Source organism: Ostrea edulis, chromosome 8, assembly GCF_947568905.1.
Source record: "Ostrea edulis chromosome 8, xbOstEdul1.1, whole genome shotgun sequence".
Lineage (NCBI taxonomy): Eukaryota > Metazoa > Mollusca > Bivalvia > Ostreida > Ostreidae > Ostrea > Ostrea edulis.
In genome coordinates this window covers 34,130,831-34,148,974 of record NC_079171.1, presented here as the reverse complement: position 1 = coordinate 34,148,974, position 18,144 = coordinate 34,130,831, and the positions used below count along the sequence as shown (strand labels likewise).

The 18,144-nt window shown below is 36.9% G+C and overlaps 1 protein-coding gene across 3 annotated transcripts; it reads left to right on the top strand.

Moving 5' to 3' along the window:
- The first annotated feature begins 2,373 nt into the window (after nucleotides 1-2,373).
- LOC130046666 (uncharacterized) lies at nucleotides 2,374-12,192 on the top strand. Of its 3 annotated transcripts, none has more exons than XM_056147407.1 (6): nucleotides 2,390-3,585; nucleotides 4,707-4,889; nucleotides 8,017-8,340; nucleotides 9,612-9,788; nucleotides 11,142-11,366; nucleotides 11,458-12,192. In XM_056147407.1, exons 2-6 carry the CDS (start codon nucleotides 4,841-4,843, stop codon nucleotides 11,544-11,546), a joined length of 864 nt encoding a protein of 287 aa, XP_056003382.1. In that variant the 5' UTR covers nucleotides 2,390-3,585; nucleotides 4,707-4,840; the 3' UTR covers nucleotides 11,547-12,192. The 3 variants fall into 3 exon arrangements, with proteins under 3 accessions (XP_056003384.1, XP_056003382.1, XP_056003383.1); XM_056147408.1 differs by lacking the exon at nucleotides 2,390-3,585 and adding an exon at nucleotides 4,619-4,669 and having other exon boundaries at nucleotides 4,754-4,889; XM_056147409.1 differs by lacking the exon at nucleotides 9,612-9,788 and having other exon boundaries at nucleotides 2,374-3,585.
- Nucleotides 12,193-18,144: the final 5,952 nt, after the last annotated feature.

Here is an 18,144-nt window from a genome sequence, read left to right as displayed (position 1 = left end):
ATGAATTTATTGTTTCATATGTGAAATTTTCTGTTCATGCAAAGACTTAAAAAAATCAACATTGCAAAGTACTAATTTTGATGCAAAATGAAAAATAAAGTGCATCAAGATAACTACATGTAATTATTTTTGCAATGCTGTATCAATTAATTTTTAAGTGTCTTTGCTTGAACAGAAACTTTCACTTTTATTTCTACATTTGTACTGAAAGTTTATAAGACTGAATTGTTTTGTAAGAAAGTTTCTACATGCAGAAAGTATTGTTGAAATGAACTAAACTGCATGTTTTGCTCACCCCAATATTTTTTTAAAATAAAACCCAAACAATCTTTATTACAAATTAATAAGTAACATTTAAATGACCTATAATTTTATTTTTCCACAAATTCAAGTTAACAGCTACAGTTTTTTTGGTAACATAGCGAATTTGTGCTGAAAAATTCTACTTTCGTTTTTATTTAATACCACGTACATGGGCATTTGCAAATTAAAAAAAATAGCAAGTCTGAAATCTTTCCTGATTAAATTCTGTTTTCGCTTTAAAATTGTTGATTGATATTATACTCGTATCACTTTCACTTCTGGCGTTTTTAAAGCCGAAACTGAACAGGGTATTTGTTCTCTTCATTCCGTCAACATCATTGATTTTTACGTTCATTTAAATGACCTATAATTTTATTTTTCCACAAATTCAAGTTAACAGCTACAGATTTGTTGGTAACATAGCGAATTTGTGCTGAAAAATTCTACTTTCGTTAATAACTTGTTGTTATCTTTCGGAACTTCTCGTCTGTGTTGTCACGAATTGGGTAAATCCGAGGCTTTCCGACTATTGCAATTGACGTATTATTTTCTACACCAACAGACGACCAATCAGGTGCCGGTATTTACCTGAACTAAATTTAGCGCAAGTAAACACGTTTTTACATCCTGGTTGATACGGCCGCGATTTCTGAGTCTACTAAAGTTTGGAAGATGTTTAAAGTTTTATAAAAGTTTTTTTTCATTGGACATACATTTTTGTCACTAAAGTAGCCAGCACCTAATGTTACTATAGGCGGCGGAAATCCGCCATCTACCGGCTACTTTTGAAAGTCCTGCTAAGTATGTTGTAGTTTGTGGTTGACAGGACTAAGTGTGTTGTAGTTTGTGGTTGACAGGAGTAAGTGTGTTGTAGTGTGTGGTTGACAGGACTAAGTGTGTTGTAGTTTGTGGTTGACAGGAGTAAGTGTGTTGTAGTGTGTGGTTGACAGGACTAAGTGTGTTGTAGTGTGTGGTTGACAGGACTAAGTATGTTGTAGTGTGTGATTGAAAGGACTAAGTGTGCTGTAGTTTGTGGTTGACAGGAGTAAGTGTGTTGTAGTGTGTGGTTGACAGAACTAAGTGTGTTGTAGTGTGTGGTTGACAGGACTAAGTGTGTTGTAGTGTGTAGTTCACAGGAATAAGTGTGTTGTAGTGTGTGGTTGACAGGACTAAGTGTGTTGTAGTGTGTGATTAACAGGACTAAGTGTGTTGTAGTGTGTGGTTGACAGGACTATGTGTGTTGTAGTGTGTGATTGACAGGGCTAAGTGTGTTGTAGTGTATGGTTGACAGTCCTATCTAAGTGTGTTGTAGTCTGTATAATGGATTAACATTGTGTTTAATGTAGGGATACAGACATATTTCAAGGAATAATTTTAGCGACAGGTGCACACTTGGATAATTACTGTAGCCCTGCATTGACAGCCGTCTACATTTAATGTGCTCTTTGTAAGCCTGCAGTGCTAATTACCCATGTTTATCCATCTAGATATTGCATGATGTGAAGGACACATTTAATGCTGTTTGTTCAATCCATTATATCTGAAGATAATGGTCAGTGATTTCTCTGTGTTTTTTAGCTCACCTGAACTGAAATCTCAAGTGAGATTTCTGATCGCCTTTTGTCCGTCTGTAAACGTTTTACATTTTTGATTTCTTCTCCAAAACCACTGGGCCAATTTCAACCAAACTTGGCCAAAAGCATCCTTGGGTGAAGGGCTTTCAAGTTTGTTCAAATGAATGGTCATGTCCCTTTCAAAGGGGAGATAATCACAAAAATAGGGTGAGGTCATTTAAAAATCTTCTTCTCAAGAACCACTGGGCCAGAAAAGCTGAGATGTACATGAAAGCTTACTGACATAGTACATATTCAAGTTTCTTAAAATCATGGCCCCCGGGGGTTGGGTGAGGCCACAATAGGGGATCAAAATTTTACACACAAATATATAGGAAATTTTGTAAAACGTCTTCTCAAGAACCACAGAGCCAGAAAAGGTTATATTTACATGAAAGCTTCCTAACATAGTGCAGATTCGTGTTTGTTCAAATTAAAATCATGCCCCCCCCTACCCCCCCCCCCGGAGGTAGAGTGGGGCCACAAGGGGGGTCAAAGTTTTACATACAAATATTTGGTTAAAATCTTTAAAATTCTTCTTCTCAAGAACCATTGAGTCAGAAAAGCTGATATACCTGACAGCTTCCTGACATAGTGCAGATTTAAGTTTGTTAAAATCATGGCCCCCGGGGTTAGGATGGGACCACAAGGGGGATCAAAGTTTTACATGCAAATATATAGGGAAAATCTTCTGAAAAATCACTGGGCCAGAATAGTTTACATTCACATGAAAGCTTCCCGACATAGTCCACATTCCAATTTTGAAAAAAAAACATGACCCCCAGGAGTACGTTGGGGCCACAATAGGGATAAAAAATTTGCATGCGAATATATAGGGAAAATCTTTAAGTATGAGCCAAGGTGACTCAGGTGAGCAATGTGGCCCATGGGTCTCTTGTATTTATATGTTAACTGCAAATATAGTTGCATTTATGTGTCTGCCCGTACAGGTTAATCGTAGTCACTGATGTGATGTATAACAAAACCATCCCTATAATTACATGCATACTCAATACTTAAACAAGAGAATACTTGATCACTCAACTAATATGGTGGAAACTGAGAATACTTATGAATTCATATATCAGCTATAAGTTAATTTAGAGATAAGTAGTAGTAGTAGTGGCCTTGATTCAGGTGATATTCTGGTTTTAAACAGATTTGGCACTAAATGAAATGTAAATTACAGCTTACAATCAGGTCATTAAAACTTTTATAATGGTAAGTAGGTCTATTTTGATAAAAAGGAAACGGACATCCTGTGTCTCGGCAGGCATTGGCACGTTAAAGAACCCACACTGCTTCGGCCCTTAGCGCTACACGTTAAAGAACCCACACTGCTACGGCCCTGAGCGCTACACGTTAAAGAACCCACACTGCTGCGGCCCTGAGCGCTACACGTTAAAGAACCCACACTGCTGCGGCCCTGAGCGCTACACGTTAAAGAACCCACACTGCTACGGCCCTGAGCGCTACACGTTAAAGAACCCACACTGCTACGGCCCTGAGCGCTACACGTTAAAGAACCCACACTGCTACGGCCCTGAGCGCTACACCTCGGTCTAAAATTTCCAGTACTTCTCGTACAACTGGTGACGTCTCACTATAGGGGAAGAATTCTCCGTGGGACGTGAAACAAACATTGGTTTGGGGATGACGTGAACGACAGGTAATACTACTACATGTATCAATGGGGGTCTAGTATGTAAGTTCCGATCAGTCATTTCAACAGTCGAGTAAACACTAACGCTCCCTCTCGTGCACAATCAACCACTTTTCTACAATGGTAGCGGTGATTCTGAAGATTATTTGTGAGGTGCAGATATCAAAATAATAATGTCAACAGTTCGTGAGTGATTGAAAAATATAATATCTTTTCAAGTTGGTGTTTTTCCTGAAAAAAAAATATAAATATTTTGGTGTATTTGAATAAATCATCTAAGTTATAGAAAACTAACCTCTCTCTCTCTCTCTCTCTCTCTCTCTCTCTCTCTCTCTCTCTCAATATTTTAGTTCATTAGGATGTTTTCACAAATGCACAGAAATATTGTTATATACAACATAAAAACGAACCAAACCTATGAAATTTACACGAATTCACGACCGATATATTATTATCGTTACAATAGCAGCGTGACACTTCGCTCGATCCACCCTGCAAATTTTGGGGGGACATTTCTCATAAATTTTAAAGAATCCTATTTTACTTTCGTTTTCAATGACCCATCACATTGAATGAGTGGTGTAACATGGTCATCCAAACTCGCTTTTATTGAAACCAGGCCAATGAGTGAATGAAATTTGCACGGTCGAAGTGACACGCAGTTATCGGAGCGATAGTACATGTAATAATCCAAAGTTGTTATTTTGAAACATTTATTGTTTTTACAGCAACGCTTTTGTGACAAATCGAATGACAATATTTTAATTTCATAAACTGAAATAAATCCCCAGATTTAACAGTTTTGGTATTTGACCTACGGTGCGCAGGTATTAAGAAATTACAAATATGTGAACAAATGAAGATAACGAACAGTGGTCATTGTCCTATGAATTCCGTAAAGAACACAAAATTAAGAGGAAGACACACATTTAATGTATATACACTATACACTTCACATCTATCTACTGCACCGGTAGTCATACATACCTTCGTTGTAATGCATTACGTGTCTTATCAATATTTACACCGTATACAATTTTTAAAGAACAGGAATACGTAGACCGTATTAAGACGGGTATATCTAACCCCGGTAAGTCAATTAATTACCACGTATTTTATTTTTGTAGAGTTATTTATCTACAACGGAACATCCAGATTTTGCTTCCGTTTTCAGTATTCCTTCAATTGGAGTATCACTCTATCAAAACGTAAATGGATATAGTATCTAAGAACGTATGAACATTTCACTAAACCCAAGGACATGAAGAGAATGTTGGAGAGGATAATTTTCCTTTTTTTTTCACTTCCAGGTAAATTTTTCCTATGTACTTTTCTATTATGTTCCTGTACTTTACAAAAAAAGCTGTATTCAGGCAGACTTGTTTAATCATCATTTAACCCTGTACTAAGTGAGATTAGAAGAAACCGGAAGTAAGCAGATGATTGTATTGTACTTTCTTAGTCCCGGTTTATGTGGTTGTCTACATTAAGGTGGTCTATTTATACACTGGAATTTTTATTCAGTGCCATGTTAAAGCACCTTTTATGAAACACGATCTCAACTTCGAAAGAGCGATACAAGCTATCAATTGTTTTATATGCAGTATTTGTGATTTTTTCTGGAATGAAAAAAATGGTATTTTGTTTGCAAATAAGAGTTTCAAAACTCCACACTTCGCTTTCATTTGATAATAATGATATCTAAGATCTGTGTAAATGTTCTACTCTATGAAAATTATAACAGCTTTCTGTAAACATCTATTATTCTACGACTAAAATATTCAAGAAAATGTCGTTTGGAAAAAAAGATATATATCTGACAAATATATTTAAAAACAAGAGGCCCACAGGCCTAATCGGTCACCTGAGTGCTAGTGAAAAAGTACCACTACCCCCAACGGCTATGAAATCTAGAAAGAAAATCCTGTTCTGAATACCTAACCTAAATTCTAATGTTCAGCAACAGTATCAATCAAGATTTGTTCTTAAAACTTCACTGCCCTCAACAATGCATACACCGATGAAAGGCTTTACATAATATAATAGGTGTATTGACATTAAAAGATATTACTAATTTGGACACATCCTATAGTTAAAATCATGGGTTGTGAAATTCACCATTTTTTGTACATCCTTTTCTGCGATTTTCAAGTATGTATTTAGATTTTATACAGTATCAGCAAACTTACACATAAATACTATGTACTAAGTTTGGCCCTACCCTGGGATCAGACCTTCTACTCCAGGGATCGTCAAAATTATAATTTTGGCAAAGGACTACCTCCTCTTTCTAAATATCCATTTAGTTTCAATTTTATACCAATGACACAAAAGATGTTATTCATCAAGTTTGTTTTACACATAAACCCAGTATAGTAAGTTTGGCCCCACCAGAACCATTACCCCGGGGATCATGATTGATTGATTGATTGTTTTCCTGTTATTCGCCACACTCAACAATTTTTCAGTTATATGGAGGTGCCCATTTTTTATTGGTGTAAGAGAGAACCCAGATACAATGTACCTGGAAAGAGACCACCGACCTTCCGAAAGTAAGCTGGGAAACTTTCTCACTTACCGATGCGAGCGGGATTCAAACCCGCACCCGCAATTGAGAAAGTTTCCCAGTGGGGATCATGAATTTTACAATTTTGGTAGAGGCCTTCCTGCTCTACATCACTATGTATTTAGTTTTTTTAAACGTGCGGTTCTAGTAAAGAAGAGTTTTGAAAATTGGTCAATTTTGGGAAGTTTTAGCCCCACCCCCAATGCCCCAGGGGTGCAGGAATCCTGAAATTTACAACTTATGTCCCCCTTGTTCCAAAAATTCTTCATACCAAATTTGTATTGCTCTCACATTTAATAACTGACCATTTTGGCCCCACCCTGATACCAAAACCCTACCCCAGGCATCATCAAATTTACAATTTTAGTGAGGACTACCTGCTCTTTCTCCATTTAGTTTTAATTCCGTAACAATACCACTTAGGAAGATGTTATTTAAGTGTTTTACACATAAACACTATATACCAAGTTTGGCACCACTCTGGGGTCAGAACCCTAACCCGATGGTCATGACATTTACAATTTTGGTAGAAGCTTTCTTGGTTATCATTAGTATATATTCACTTTCTCTGCTAGATGCCCAGGAGTAAATCAAATTTTAAAAGTAATACATACATTTTACAGTTTTAACCCTGCAATTAAGGCCCCTTAGGTTGGGGGTCATGCAATTTACAGTTTCCGGTCTCCTTCACCTACAAATCCTGCATACCAAGATGGCCCAGTAGTTTCTCGGAAGAACTTGTTAATGGACGTCACACACCGCACAACGCCAGACGAACACTAATAGCAATAGGTCACCCGAGTCACTCAGAAAAATGAAATAAAAAATGGAAAAAAATACCAAACTCAAAAGATGTCCCCATATTTTAGATTTGAAGGAAATTAGAGAAAAAAAGGACTGATCTCGATCTAAATTTATAGAAATTACTAATATAATTAGATTGTTGCTAATTGTATATTTTTCATATAAAAATTAGTTTCCTTTATTATTTCATTAAATTTATAAACCATTTATATCAAGAGGATGTGGGTGGTGTTTTGTTTTACAATAACCCATATGACTTTATAATTCCAATCGGGTTAGGTTGAAATTTGAAATTCGTAATTTTTCATAATTTCATTTTAATTTCTTTTCTTAAGACACCTATGTCCGATATCTTCGTTTTGTACATTGACATGTTTTGTTGTTGTTGTTGTTTTGTTTTTGTTTTGTTTTTGTTTTTTTTTTTTGTTTTTTGAAGATTTTATCCGTAGATGGGGAAAAAAATATCAACAATTAACTTTATTAATTTTTTTATCTTTAAAAAACTTAGAGCGTCTGTCTGAGTCTTTTAAGAATGTGTTATACATGCATATCATGCTTCAAACCACAAAACAAAATCATATAAAATGATTGAAAGCTTGAATCACTATTTCAATGGTGACATCATGGTTATCTGTTTTAACAAACCATTACTTAATTAAACATCTGTCTCTTTATCCTGATTTAGTTGTGTGTTTAAGGTGGCATGTTACTATCCCCACCGTGCTTACGCTACAGAATAAAGTAAAAGACTAGTAAAAACTCATACTGCATATAAATGGATATATCAAACTTTCCAAGTTTAACATCCATTAGGAATGACCATCATCAAGATCAGGGGTCAAAGGTCAGGTAAACCTGACGGTTAAACATGTAGTTCAGTCTAAGAAGCTTACATCATATTAACTTTTCAAATGAACGCAGAATATGAATAAAGATATGACGTCATTACTCATGGTCATATTGATGAACTTTAACCCTGTTTATCTTTGGAAATGAATTCTACATTGTAAACACTCGGACTGTTCACAAGATTAAGACAAATTATATTGCTTTCTTATTCCATTTAGGTATTTGGACTCCTCTTATAAAGACTGATGAATTTGAACAAGGCTGGTGTCATGAACAGCAAAGGGAATTAGAAATTGAGACCAAATGTGAAATAAATGTACTTTATATCAGCGTCACGTCCGACCCTACACAATCAGACGACAACTATCTCGTCCAATGTTTTCAAACTAAATGTATTAACGGTATCTATAACGAAATGACCCAAATTCTGACATTTAATATGACTTTTATTCATACAATGCACGCTGGGAAGTATCTGTTGGTAGAAATAAACTGCTCCGATGGAACAGAGAAGAATGAATCCTATCTACTCAAACCATGTGGTAAGTTTATATTGGTATCACTCGTGGCAGATTGTAAAGAGTCTCAAATAACGTGATCAATTTTCATTGAATGGTATAACTGATGGTGTGTCCAGGGGTCCGCGTTTGCCCAACTATCTATTTTGTATTGCTTATAAGAGTTATGAGCACAGGGGCTAAGCCCGTTTTGGGCCCGAACTCTGTGATACCATAAATATAGAAAGGGGTCTAACTCTGACACAGATAAAAAAAAAAAACTAACCACTCGCTTCAAATGCCTAAAAAATCTTAAACTAGGTAAGCTATGCGTAATTTGTCGTTTTCCTTGCATAGATTAATGTTTTAACTATTTGGATGCCAAATTTCAAGTCACTGGTTCTTAAAATAACAAAGATATACGTCATCGTTCTCTCGATTTCACTTGTTTATTTTTACTAGGACATTTACCGGTCCAGGTCACGGAGTCGTTTCTCGCCTATGACAGCCTATGACAGCAGCGAAATTCAGACTAGTATGGCCTGTCATAGGCGGAAATATTTAAAATACTCGATTTTTCAGAATTTTATTTCAAGGGAAAAACAAGATGTGTTTGTAAAACACAATTTAATGCCCCCGATAATGCCCAATTCCGAAGGTGGGCAAGGTCACAATGACAAATATCTTGGTAGCAGTAGAAAGATACTGTCACAAGAAATGCTCATGTACAATATGAAAGCTCTAATATTTACAATTTAGAAGTTATGACCAATGTCAATTTTTTTAAACTTGGTCAAATGTCAAGGTCAAAAAGTTTAGTACCAACGGAAAGGTGTTGTCACAAGGAATACTCATGTGAAATATCAAAGCTCAAGATTAGATCACTTACTGTTCAAAATGTATTAGCAAGGTTGAAGTTTTCAAAGAGTAGATCAAACTCCAAGGGTAAAAAATGTTGGTACCCACAGAAAGTTCTTATCACAGGGAATACTCATGTGAAATATCAAAAGTTATTAGCAAGGTTAAAGTTTCAGAAAGAATGACAGAATGACATACAGGACAAAAACAATATGCCCCCCCCCCCTATCTTCGATCTCGGGGGCATAATTAGGACAGGTGATATAATCATTTCATAACTATTGTCAGTTTCAGAATTTACTTGAGATTGGTTGTATATTGTTTAACGCCCTTCTTGAGAATTTTTCACTCATATGGAGACGTCACCATTGCCGGTGAAGGGCTGCAAGATTAGGCCCGTGAATCATTTAGTCAGTTTCAGAATTTACTTGTGATAGACATTTCAACCCTATCATCAGTTTCAGGATTTAGAGCGCACGCCGTCCACAATGATACTCACATCAAGGTGTCCTGTGAACACGACTCCTTTAACTACTCCAGCACGGGAATGATTATAAAGGGGGAGGAGAACAGTTATGCTACATGCCTGAGGAGCACAACAACACTCACCATCTGGTGCACACCGGGCGCTACAGGTTATTTTCCTTATGTTAGAAAAAGTGGTTTGATCACAGAGTCCCGCCAACTCAAACAAAATATACTACATGTTAAAGAATACGTTTTTTATTATATTACAGCATTTTGTACTTTCATTTATAGAATTTAAAAACTTTTATTCGTTGAATGACTACATTCAGAACTTTCCGACCTCAACAAGTTTGGTACATTGATTTACTATAGTAAAAACAATCTTTGATGGTTTGAATCACTATAGAAGAACAAAACAAAAATCAAAATCATAGTTTCACTTACAATATTGATAACTGATGCATCGATTTGCGATATAAAATAATTTACAATAAATCTAGCAAAGTTAATTATCTAGCAGAGTTTCCCTATTGTCATTATCTAACACATTTTACCTGTTGTGATTATCTAACACATTTTACCTGTTGTAATTATCGAACACATTTTACCTGTTGTAATTATCTAACACATTTTACCTGTTGTAATTATATAACACATTTTACCTGTTGTGATTATCTAACACATTTTACCTGTTGTAATTATCTAACACATTTTACCTGTTGTAATTATCGAAAACATTTTACCTGTTGTAATTATCTAACACATTTTACCTGTTGTAATTATCTAACACATTTTACCTGTCGCAATTATCTAACATATTTTACCTGTTGTAATTATATAACACATTTTACCTGTTATAATTATATAACACATTTTACCTATTGTAATTATCTAACACATTTTACCTGTTGTAATTATCTAACACATTTTACCTGTTGTAATTATCCAACACATTTTACCTGTTGTAAATATATAACACATTTTACATGTTGTAATTATCTAACACATTTTACCTGTTGTAATTATCCAACACATTTTACCTGTTGTAATGATTTTGAAGAGTCTCCATGTTCTAATTATCTTGAACAATATCCCTTTTGTTATTAAATATACTGCATGTTTTGTTTGATCTCACTGTTACCTAATTTGGATTTTTATTCAGTACCACACCTACTCTGATTTGATAGGGGCGTTCATTTTCGTTTAGGACATTTGATATAAACAAACAAAATGGATGCATGGTTTGAAAATACCTAACCAATATATGGGACTTGTAAATTTTCCATGATGTTCAAATTTAAGATATATTATCCCTCCCTATTCAGCTCTACACAATGCTTTGTCGCTCTTTTTGAATTAATCTAGAAATCATTCGAAAGTAATATCATACGGTACATTATATTCATTTTACTTTATAAAAACAAATTATTTTTCGCTTTCATCGTTTTGAATAAAATGCATCCGTAGACTAGTAGCAAGTGTCCCTAAGGAGAAAGGTTTACATTGTTTTCTTTTTAAAGCTCTGGCAAACGGTGTGGAATACACATTGCAGTACACACCAGGTATGGTTCTTATGTGCGAATTAGACGGACAAGTGATTAACGTTACAGTGGAACAACATACGTCAAAATCACCGTCAACAAGAAATACTGGGAAAACAGGTGCGTCAACGTCATCGTCGACAGGAAGGACTGGGGAAACAGGTGCGTCAACGTCACCGACAACAGGAAGTACGGGGAAAACAGGTGCGTCAACGTCACTGACATTATTTTTGAGATAATGTATGGTGTACCAGAATACCTATTCTTTCATTAATGTACTGTTTTCTGTTGACAGCGGGTAAGATGAGCTGTAGCAATACAAATCAAATTTGCTTTCTTATCCACATCGTCAGCATTATCCTTTACCACATCGTCAAGATTTGATACGATGATGATGCTAACATCATCACCATAAGGATCAAATATAGCCATGCATGACAGATGGGCTCAATAACACCGCCGTGACGCCATGGCGAGGATACTCACTTCATTTGAAAAGACCACTGAGGGAAATGACAGAGCGAAGAAGTATATCTTAATTCCGGTGCACCGACCCCTGACTGTGTTCTTCGCTGAATTCATATCATAGTATCAACATTGTAATACGTAAACAGTTTAATTTTGAATTTATGTCAAAGTATTGTACAATACTTATTTATTGATTGAGGGTTTACGCCGTTTTGGCAATATTTCAGCCATTTTACGACGGTTAACTAATTGAATGATGTTTGGTTGTGAGTGTTTGAGTTTACCTGACGGCACAGGGAAGCGGTGTTTTGCGTGCCAAGGGGGGTTGTGATCCTTGACACCGGACACCCTTTAACGTTCCATCCGATGGACATACAAGTTAAAAATATATAAACAGATTAAAAAATGAAAAAACAATTCGTGTACACAAACAGTTGTATTGTAAAAGTTTTCAAATGTTTCTGTAAAAGTCGCATTCTTGTAAGTATTGTATAATATAATGATTGTCGATATTTGTAAAAAGTTCTTTCATTGATTGTACACTATTAAAAAGTCTATTTCGTATGGGCGTGAAATCACTACATTCTAAAAGAATGTGATGTATAGTTAATGGACAGTCACAAGATATGCATTCAGGCTGATGGTCTCTGTTTAGTAGGTACGAATGGGTTAATTTTGAATGTCCGATGCGTATTCTTAAAATAATTACTTCGTCGTGGTGTTTCATTACGATGTTACACGATTTGTTTACTGTGCTTTGAATAGAATAAAGGTTACCTGTGTCACAGAAATCCCAATAGATTTGCCAAAGAGAATTAACATATAGTTTTATGTCAAATTATTGTATGTAATTTTGAAGTGTACAATATCACCTTGAAGCGCATTTTTGGCAGCTTTGTCTGCTTTGGTGTTGCCATGGATACCAATGTGACTTGGGATCCAGCAGAACTCAACTATTTCAGCTTGTTTAGTTAAAAAATGGTACCGGTGTAAGATATCTAAAATATATGGATGATCAATATTCATGTTTATTTACTGAAGACATGATAGGAAGTCTGAGAATATAGTAAAATGTTTGTCATTAGAAGTTTTTATGCAAAGTGAAGATAACGAACAGTAATCAATATCATGGTATTCAAACGCAAGCTGAATAGCTTTTGCTTCGGAGGTATGCATTGTTGCTCCATTTGGAAGTCGCACAGCGAAAACGTCGCTTGTGATCACTGCTGCAGTAGGGACTTTATTTTTGGTCTTTTGAACCATCTATATAGACATCAATTGCAGTATGTTTGGATTGTTTTTATTTCGGATCAGTTTTGCTTGAAAATGGCGGAATTTGTTTAAATTTTTTTAAATTCATAAAGTGATGTGTCTACATTGGGTTTTAGTAGTTTCCATGGTGGTATTTCAGAAGGTGATGAGGGTTTTACGATGTCCAAAGGTAAGTTAGAATCACGTATATATTATGTGTTTTTTTTAACTCGTAGACCGATTGATCTTATGCACTTCTTGTTTTTGTCATATAAATGTTCAAACTGCGGATGGAAAACGCAGTTAAATGCAGGATTATCAATGTTTGCTTTTGATGTAACAATATATTGTAATGTAAGTTTTATTCTACGTAGATCAAGAGGTGGTTCGTTGGCCTCAACATATAGACTATCTACAGGAGAGGTTCGAAAAGCTCCTGTGCAGAGTCGAAGTCCTTGATGGTGAACTGCATCGAGGGATTTGATATAGGATGTTCTTGCAGCACCATATAATATACAGCCGTAGTCTAGTTTAGACCAGATTAGAGAGCAATACAAATATAGAAGAGTATTTTTATCTGCTCCCCATTTTGTGTTTGCAACAACTTTAATTATATCAAAAGCCTTTGTACATTTCTCTTTGAGCATTGCTATAATTATGAGGAATAAAAGAAAGTTTATTATCAAAAATGACAATTTCAGCTTCTCCATCGTCAACTTCCCATATTTGTGTAGCAATATTCCATTATCACCTGCATATGGTGTTTATATATCTCAACTGATTCGATACGCAAGAGCTTGTTCTGGATATAGTCAGTTTTTAAATCGAGGTAAGCTACTGACTAACAAGTTGGTGGTACAAGGATTTCAACAGTCTCGATTGAAGTCAGCATTTCGCAAATTCTATGGTCGTTATAACGATCTAGTTCGTCAATACAACCTCGCATCGGGTCAAATGCTGTCTGACGTGTTTCGTACAGATTGTTAAGCCGTTCTTGGCACACTGATTTTGACTGCGGATAACTCCGTTTACCTGATCAGGATATAAGGCTCACGGCGGGTGTGACCGGTCAACAGGGGATGCTTACTCCTCCTAGGCACCTGATCCTACCTCTGGTGTGTCCAGGGGTCCGTGTTTCCCCAACTATCTATTTTGTATTGCTTGTAGGAGTTATGAGATTGATCACTGTTCGTTATCTTCACCTTGCATCTTGCAGACACAGAGCTTCGAAACATGGCCAATCAGCTTTGTCGAGTGTCCATTGCTTAACGGGACTGTTCTCTGGTGGAGTATTATTTGCTTTAACAATAATAGTGAAATGATCGCTTCCGCACAGATCATCATTTACAGACCAGTTTAAATCCAAGAGTTAAGAGGGATCAACTATACTAATATCGATTGAAGAATATGAACCATTGCTTGGTTGAGATACGTGTTAGAACCGTCTTTTAAAATATAGAGATTGTGGTGAGACATTACATCTTCCAGATGTTTACCTTTATCTGTTATCTTATCACTACCCCATAGCGGGTTATGGGAGTTGAAATCGCCCATATGTAAGAAAGGAACTTGAAGAATGTTGTATTAAATCTATGAGTTCCCGAGGCTGTCGTTGATCATTTGGAGGGATATATACAGAACAAAGGGTAATTGTTTTAACAAGAGAAAGACGGATTGCTATTGCTTGAAGATTTATTTTCAAATTTATTTGGCTATGAATGAAATTGTTATGGACTGCTATTGAAGAACTACTAGAGGCCCTGTCTGTTTGAACACAATGGTTATAAATGGTATGGGTTTTTATATTTATCTTATCTGTGTTTTTCAAATGTGTTTCTTGTACACATATGACTACCGGGTTATGTTTCTGAATGAGCAACGGTATTTCATTGAAATTTACTATAAAACTTCGATAATTCCAATGAATAAATGTTGGATGATTCACGATATTTTATGTCTAACCGGGGATATCCTCCCTTTATTCTTTTTGGAGAAAGACTCTGAACTCGTGTCGGAGAGTGTGATGGAGTAAACTTCATTTCCTCCAAAACTCCAAATCTGTTGTGTATAGCGACGGGATTTTTTGCACACTTTGGCAGCCTATCGCTATATTGTCTTGGTTTGTTTTTCCGTGGAGACACGTCACGTCTCCCAGACGATTTAGTGGTGTCTGCAGCCGCAGGCTTTGTAGACGTCGAACAGCTGCAGAAGTCGCAGCTACAACCTCAGTTGCCCACCCTGAAGAGGTCGATGTCGAGTTTATTTTACTTTTGTCCTTAGGTGACACAGAAACTGTTGTTGGTACTACAGAAGTATGTGGGATATATCATTCTCACAGACTTGTGTCGGGATATCCTTCATTGAGGATGATTTTAAAACAGTTGCATACGATGACAGCTTAGGTTTAGGCATACTGTACATGTTTACAAGTTTTTTGGCCTCATGCTAAGGTATGTGTTTTGCAGCTTTAATGTTTTGTATTTCCTTTTCTTTTATCCAGATCGGACATTGTTTAGAGGAGGCCATGTGGTCACCTTTACAACTTTTGCATATGTGTTCTTTTGGACAACCTTTCCATCGTGCCCCACTTCACCACACCTGAAGCAGGCTTCGGGGCCTTTACAGTGTATGTTGCCATGACCAAATCGCTGATATTTAAAACAACGCAGCGGATTTGGCACAAACATTTCTATTTTCATTTGGTAAAAACACACTTTGATATTTGCTTAAAGTATTGACATTCCAAACCCTAACATGTATGTATTTGTTGGTCTAATGCTGTCATTTCGTTTTTCTACAAACCTTTTAACATTGACCACTACCTGGGGTTCCAATTCTTTTTGGATTGCCTGCACAATAATTGGACTAAGTGTCTTGTAGTGCGTGAAAGACAGGACTGTGTGTGTTGTAGAGGGTGATAGACAGGACTAAGTGTGTTGTAGTGTGTGGTTGACAGGACTAAGTGTGATGTAGTGTGTGATTGACAGGACTAAGTGTGTTGTAGTTAGTGATTGACAGGACTAAGTGTGTTGTAGTGTGTGATTGACAGGACTAAGTGTGTTGTAGTGAGTGATTGACAGGACTAAGTGTGTGATTGACAGGACTAAGTGATTTGTAGTGTGTTATTGACAGGACTAAGTGTGTTGTAGTGTGTGATTGACAGGACTAAGTGTGTTATAGTGTGTGGTTGACAGGACTATGTGTGTTGTAGTGAGTGATTGACAGGACTAAGTGTGTTGTAGTGAGTGATTGACAGGACTAAGTGTGTTGTAGTGTGTGATTGACAGGACTAAGTGTGTTGTAGTGTGTGATTGACAGGATTAAGTGTGTTGTAGTGTGTGATTGACAGCACTAAGTGTGTTGTAGTGTGTGATTGACAGGATTAAGTGTGGTGTAGTGTGTGATTGACAGGATTAAGTGTGGTGTACTGTGTGATTGACAGAACTAAGTGTGTTGTAGTGTGTGATTGACAGCACTAAGTGTGTTGTAGTGTGTGGTTGACAGGACTAAGTGTGATGTAGTGTGTGATTGACAGGACTAAGTGTGTTGTAGTGTGTGGTTGACAGGACTAAGTGTGTTGTAGTGAGTGATTGACAGGACTAAGTCTGTTGTAGTGTGTGGTTGACAGGACTAAGTGTGTTGCAGTGTGTGGTTGACAGGACTAAGTGTTTTGTAGTGTGTGGTTGACAGGACTAAGTGTGTTGTAGTGTGTGATTGACAGGACTAAGTGTGTTGTAGTGTGTGATTGACAGGACTAAGTGTGTTGTAGTGAGTGATTTACAGGACTAAGTGTGTTGTAGTGTGTGATAGACAGGACTAAGTGTGTTGTAGTGTGTGATAGGTAGGACTTAGTGTGTTGTAGTGTGTGATTGACAGAACTAAGTGTGTTGTAGTGTGTGGTTGACAGGACTAAGTGTGTTGTAGTGTGTGATTGACAGAACTAAGTGTGTTATAGTATGTGATTGACAGCACTAAGAGTTTTGTAGAGTGTTGTTGACAAGACTGTGTGTGTTGTAGTGTGTGGTTGACAGCATTAAATGTGTTGTAGTGTGTGATAGACAGGACTAAGTGTGTTGTAGTGAGTGATTGACAGGACTAAGTGTGTTGTAGTGTGTGGTTGACAGGATTAAGTGTGTTGTAGTGTGGGGGTTGACAGAACTAAGTGTTCTGCAGTGTGTGGTTGACAGGACTAAGTGTGTTATAGTATCTGATTGACAGCACTAAGTGTGTTGTAGTGTGTGGTTGACAAGACTAAGTGTGTTGTAGTGTGTGATTGACAAGACAAAGTGTGTTGTGTGTGGTTGACATGACTAAGTGTGTTGTAGTGTGTGGTTGACAGGACTAAGTGTGTTGTAGTGTGTGGTTGACAGGACTAAGTGTGTTATAGTATGTGATTGACAGCACTGAGTGTGTTGTAGTGTGTGGTTGACAGGACTAAGTGTGTTGTAGTGTGTGATTGACAGGACTAAGTGTGTTGTAGTGTGTGATTGACAGGACTAAGTGTGTTGTAGTGAGTGATTGACAGGACTACGTGTGTTGTAGTGTGTGATTGACAGGACTAAGTGTGTTGTAGTGAGTGATTGACAGGACTACGTGTGTTGTAGTGTGTGATTGACAGGACTAAGTGTGTCGTAGTGTGTGATTGACAGGACTAAGTGTGTTGTAGTGTGTAATTGACAGGATTAAGTGTGTTGTAGCGTGTGATTGACAGAACTAAGTGTGTGATTGACAGGATTAAGTGTGTTGTGTGTGGTTGACAGGATTAAGTGTGTTGTAGTGAGTGATTGACAGGACTAAGTGTGTTGTAGTGTGTGATTGACAGGACTAAGTGTGTTGTAGTGAGTGATTGACAGGACAAAGTGTGTTGTAGTGTGTGATTGACAGGACTAAGTGTGTTGTAGTGTGTGGTTGACAGGACTAAGTCTGTTGTAGTGTGTGGTTGACAGGACTAAGTGTGTTGTAGTGTGTGGTTGACAGGACTAAGTGTGTCGTAGTGAGTGATTGACAGGACTAAGTGTGTTGTAGTGTGTGGTTGACAGGACTAAGTGTGTTGTAGTGTGTGGTTGACAGGACTAAGTCTGTTGTAGTGTGTGGTTGACAGGACTAAGTGTGTTGTAGTGTGTGGTTGACAAGACTAAGTGTGTCGTAGTGAGTGATTGACAGGACTAAGTGTGTTGTAGTGTGTGGTTGACAGGACTAAGTGTGTTGTAGTGTGTGATTGACAGGACTAAGTGTGTTGTAGTGAATGATTGACAGGACTAAG

What these genes read in the sequence shown, in the direction of transcription:
- LOC130046666 (XM_056147407.1), top strand. Translation starts at nt 4,841, where the DNA reads ATGAAGAGAATGTTGGAGAGGATAATTTTCCTTTTTTTTTCACTTCCA. An exon ending in CCTTTTTTTTTCACTTCCAG is followed by an intron (nt 4,890 to 8,016) that starts GTAAATTTTTCC and finishes TATTCCATTTAG; the next exon opens with GTATTTGGACTCCTCTTATA. An exon ending in CTATCTACTCAAACCATGTG is followed by an intron (nt 8,341 to 9,611) that starts GTAAGTTTATAT and finishes CCCTATCATCAG; the next exon opens with TTTCAGGATTTAGAGCGCAC.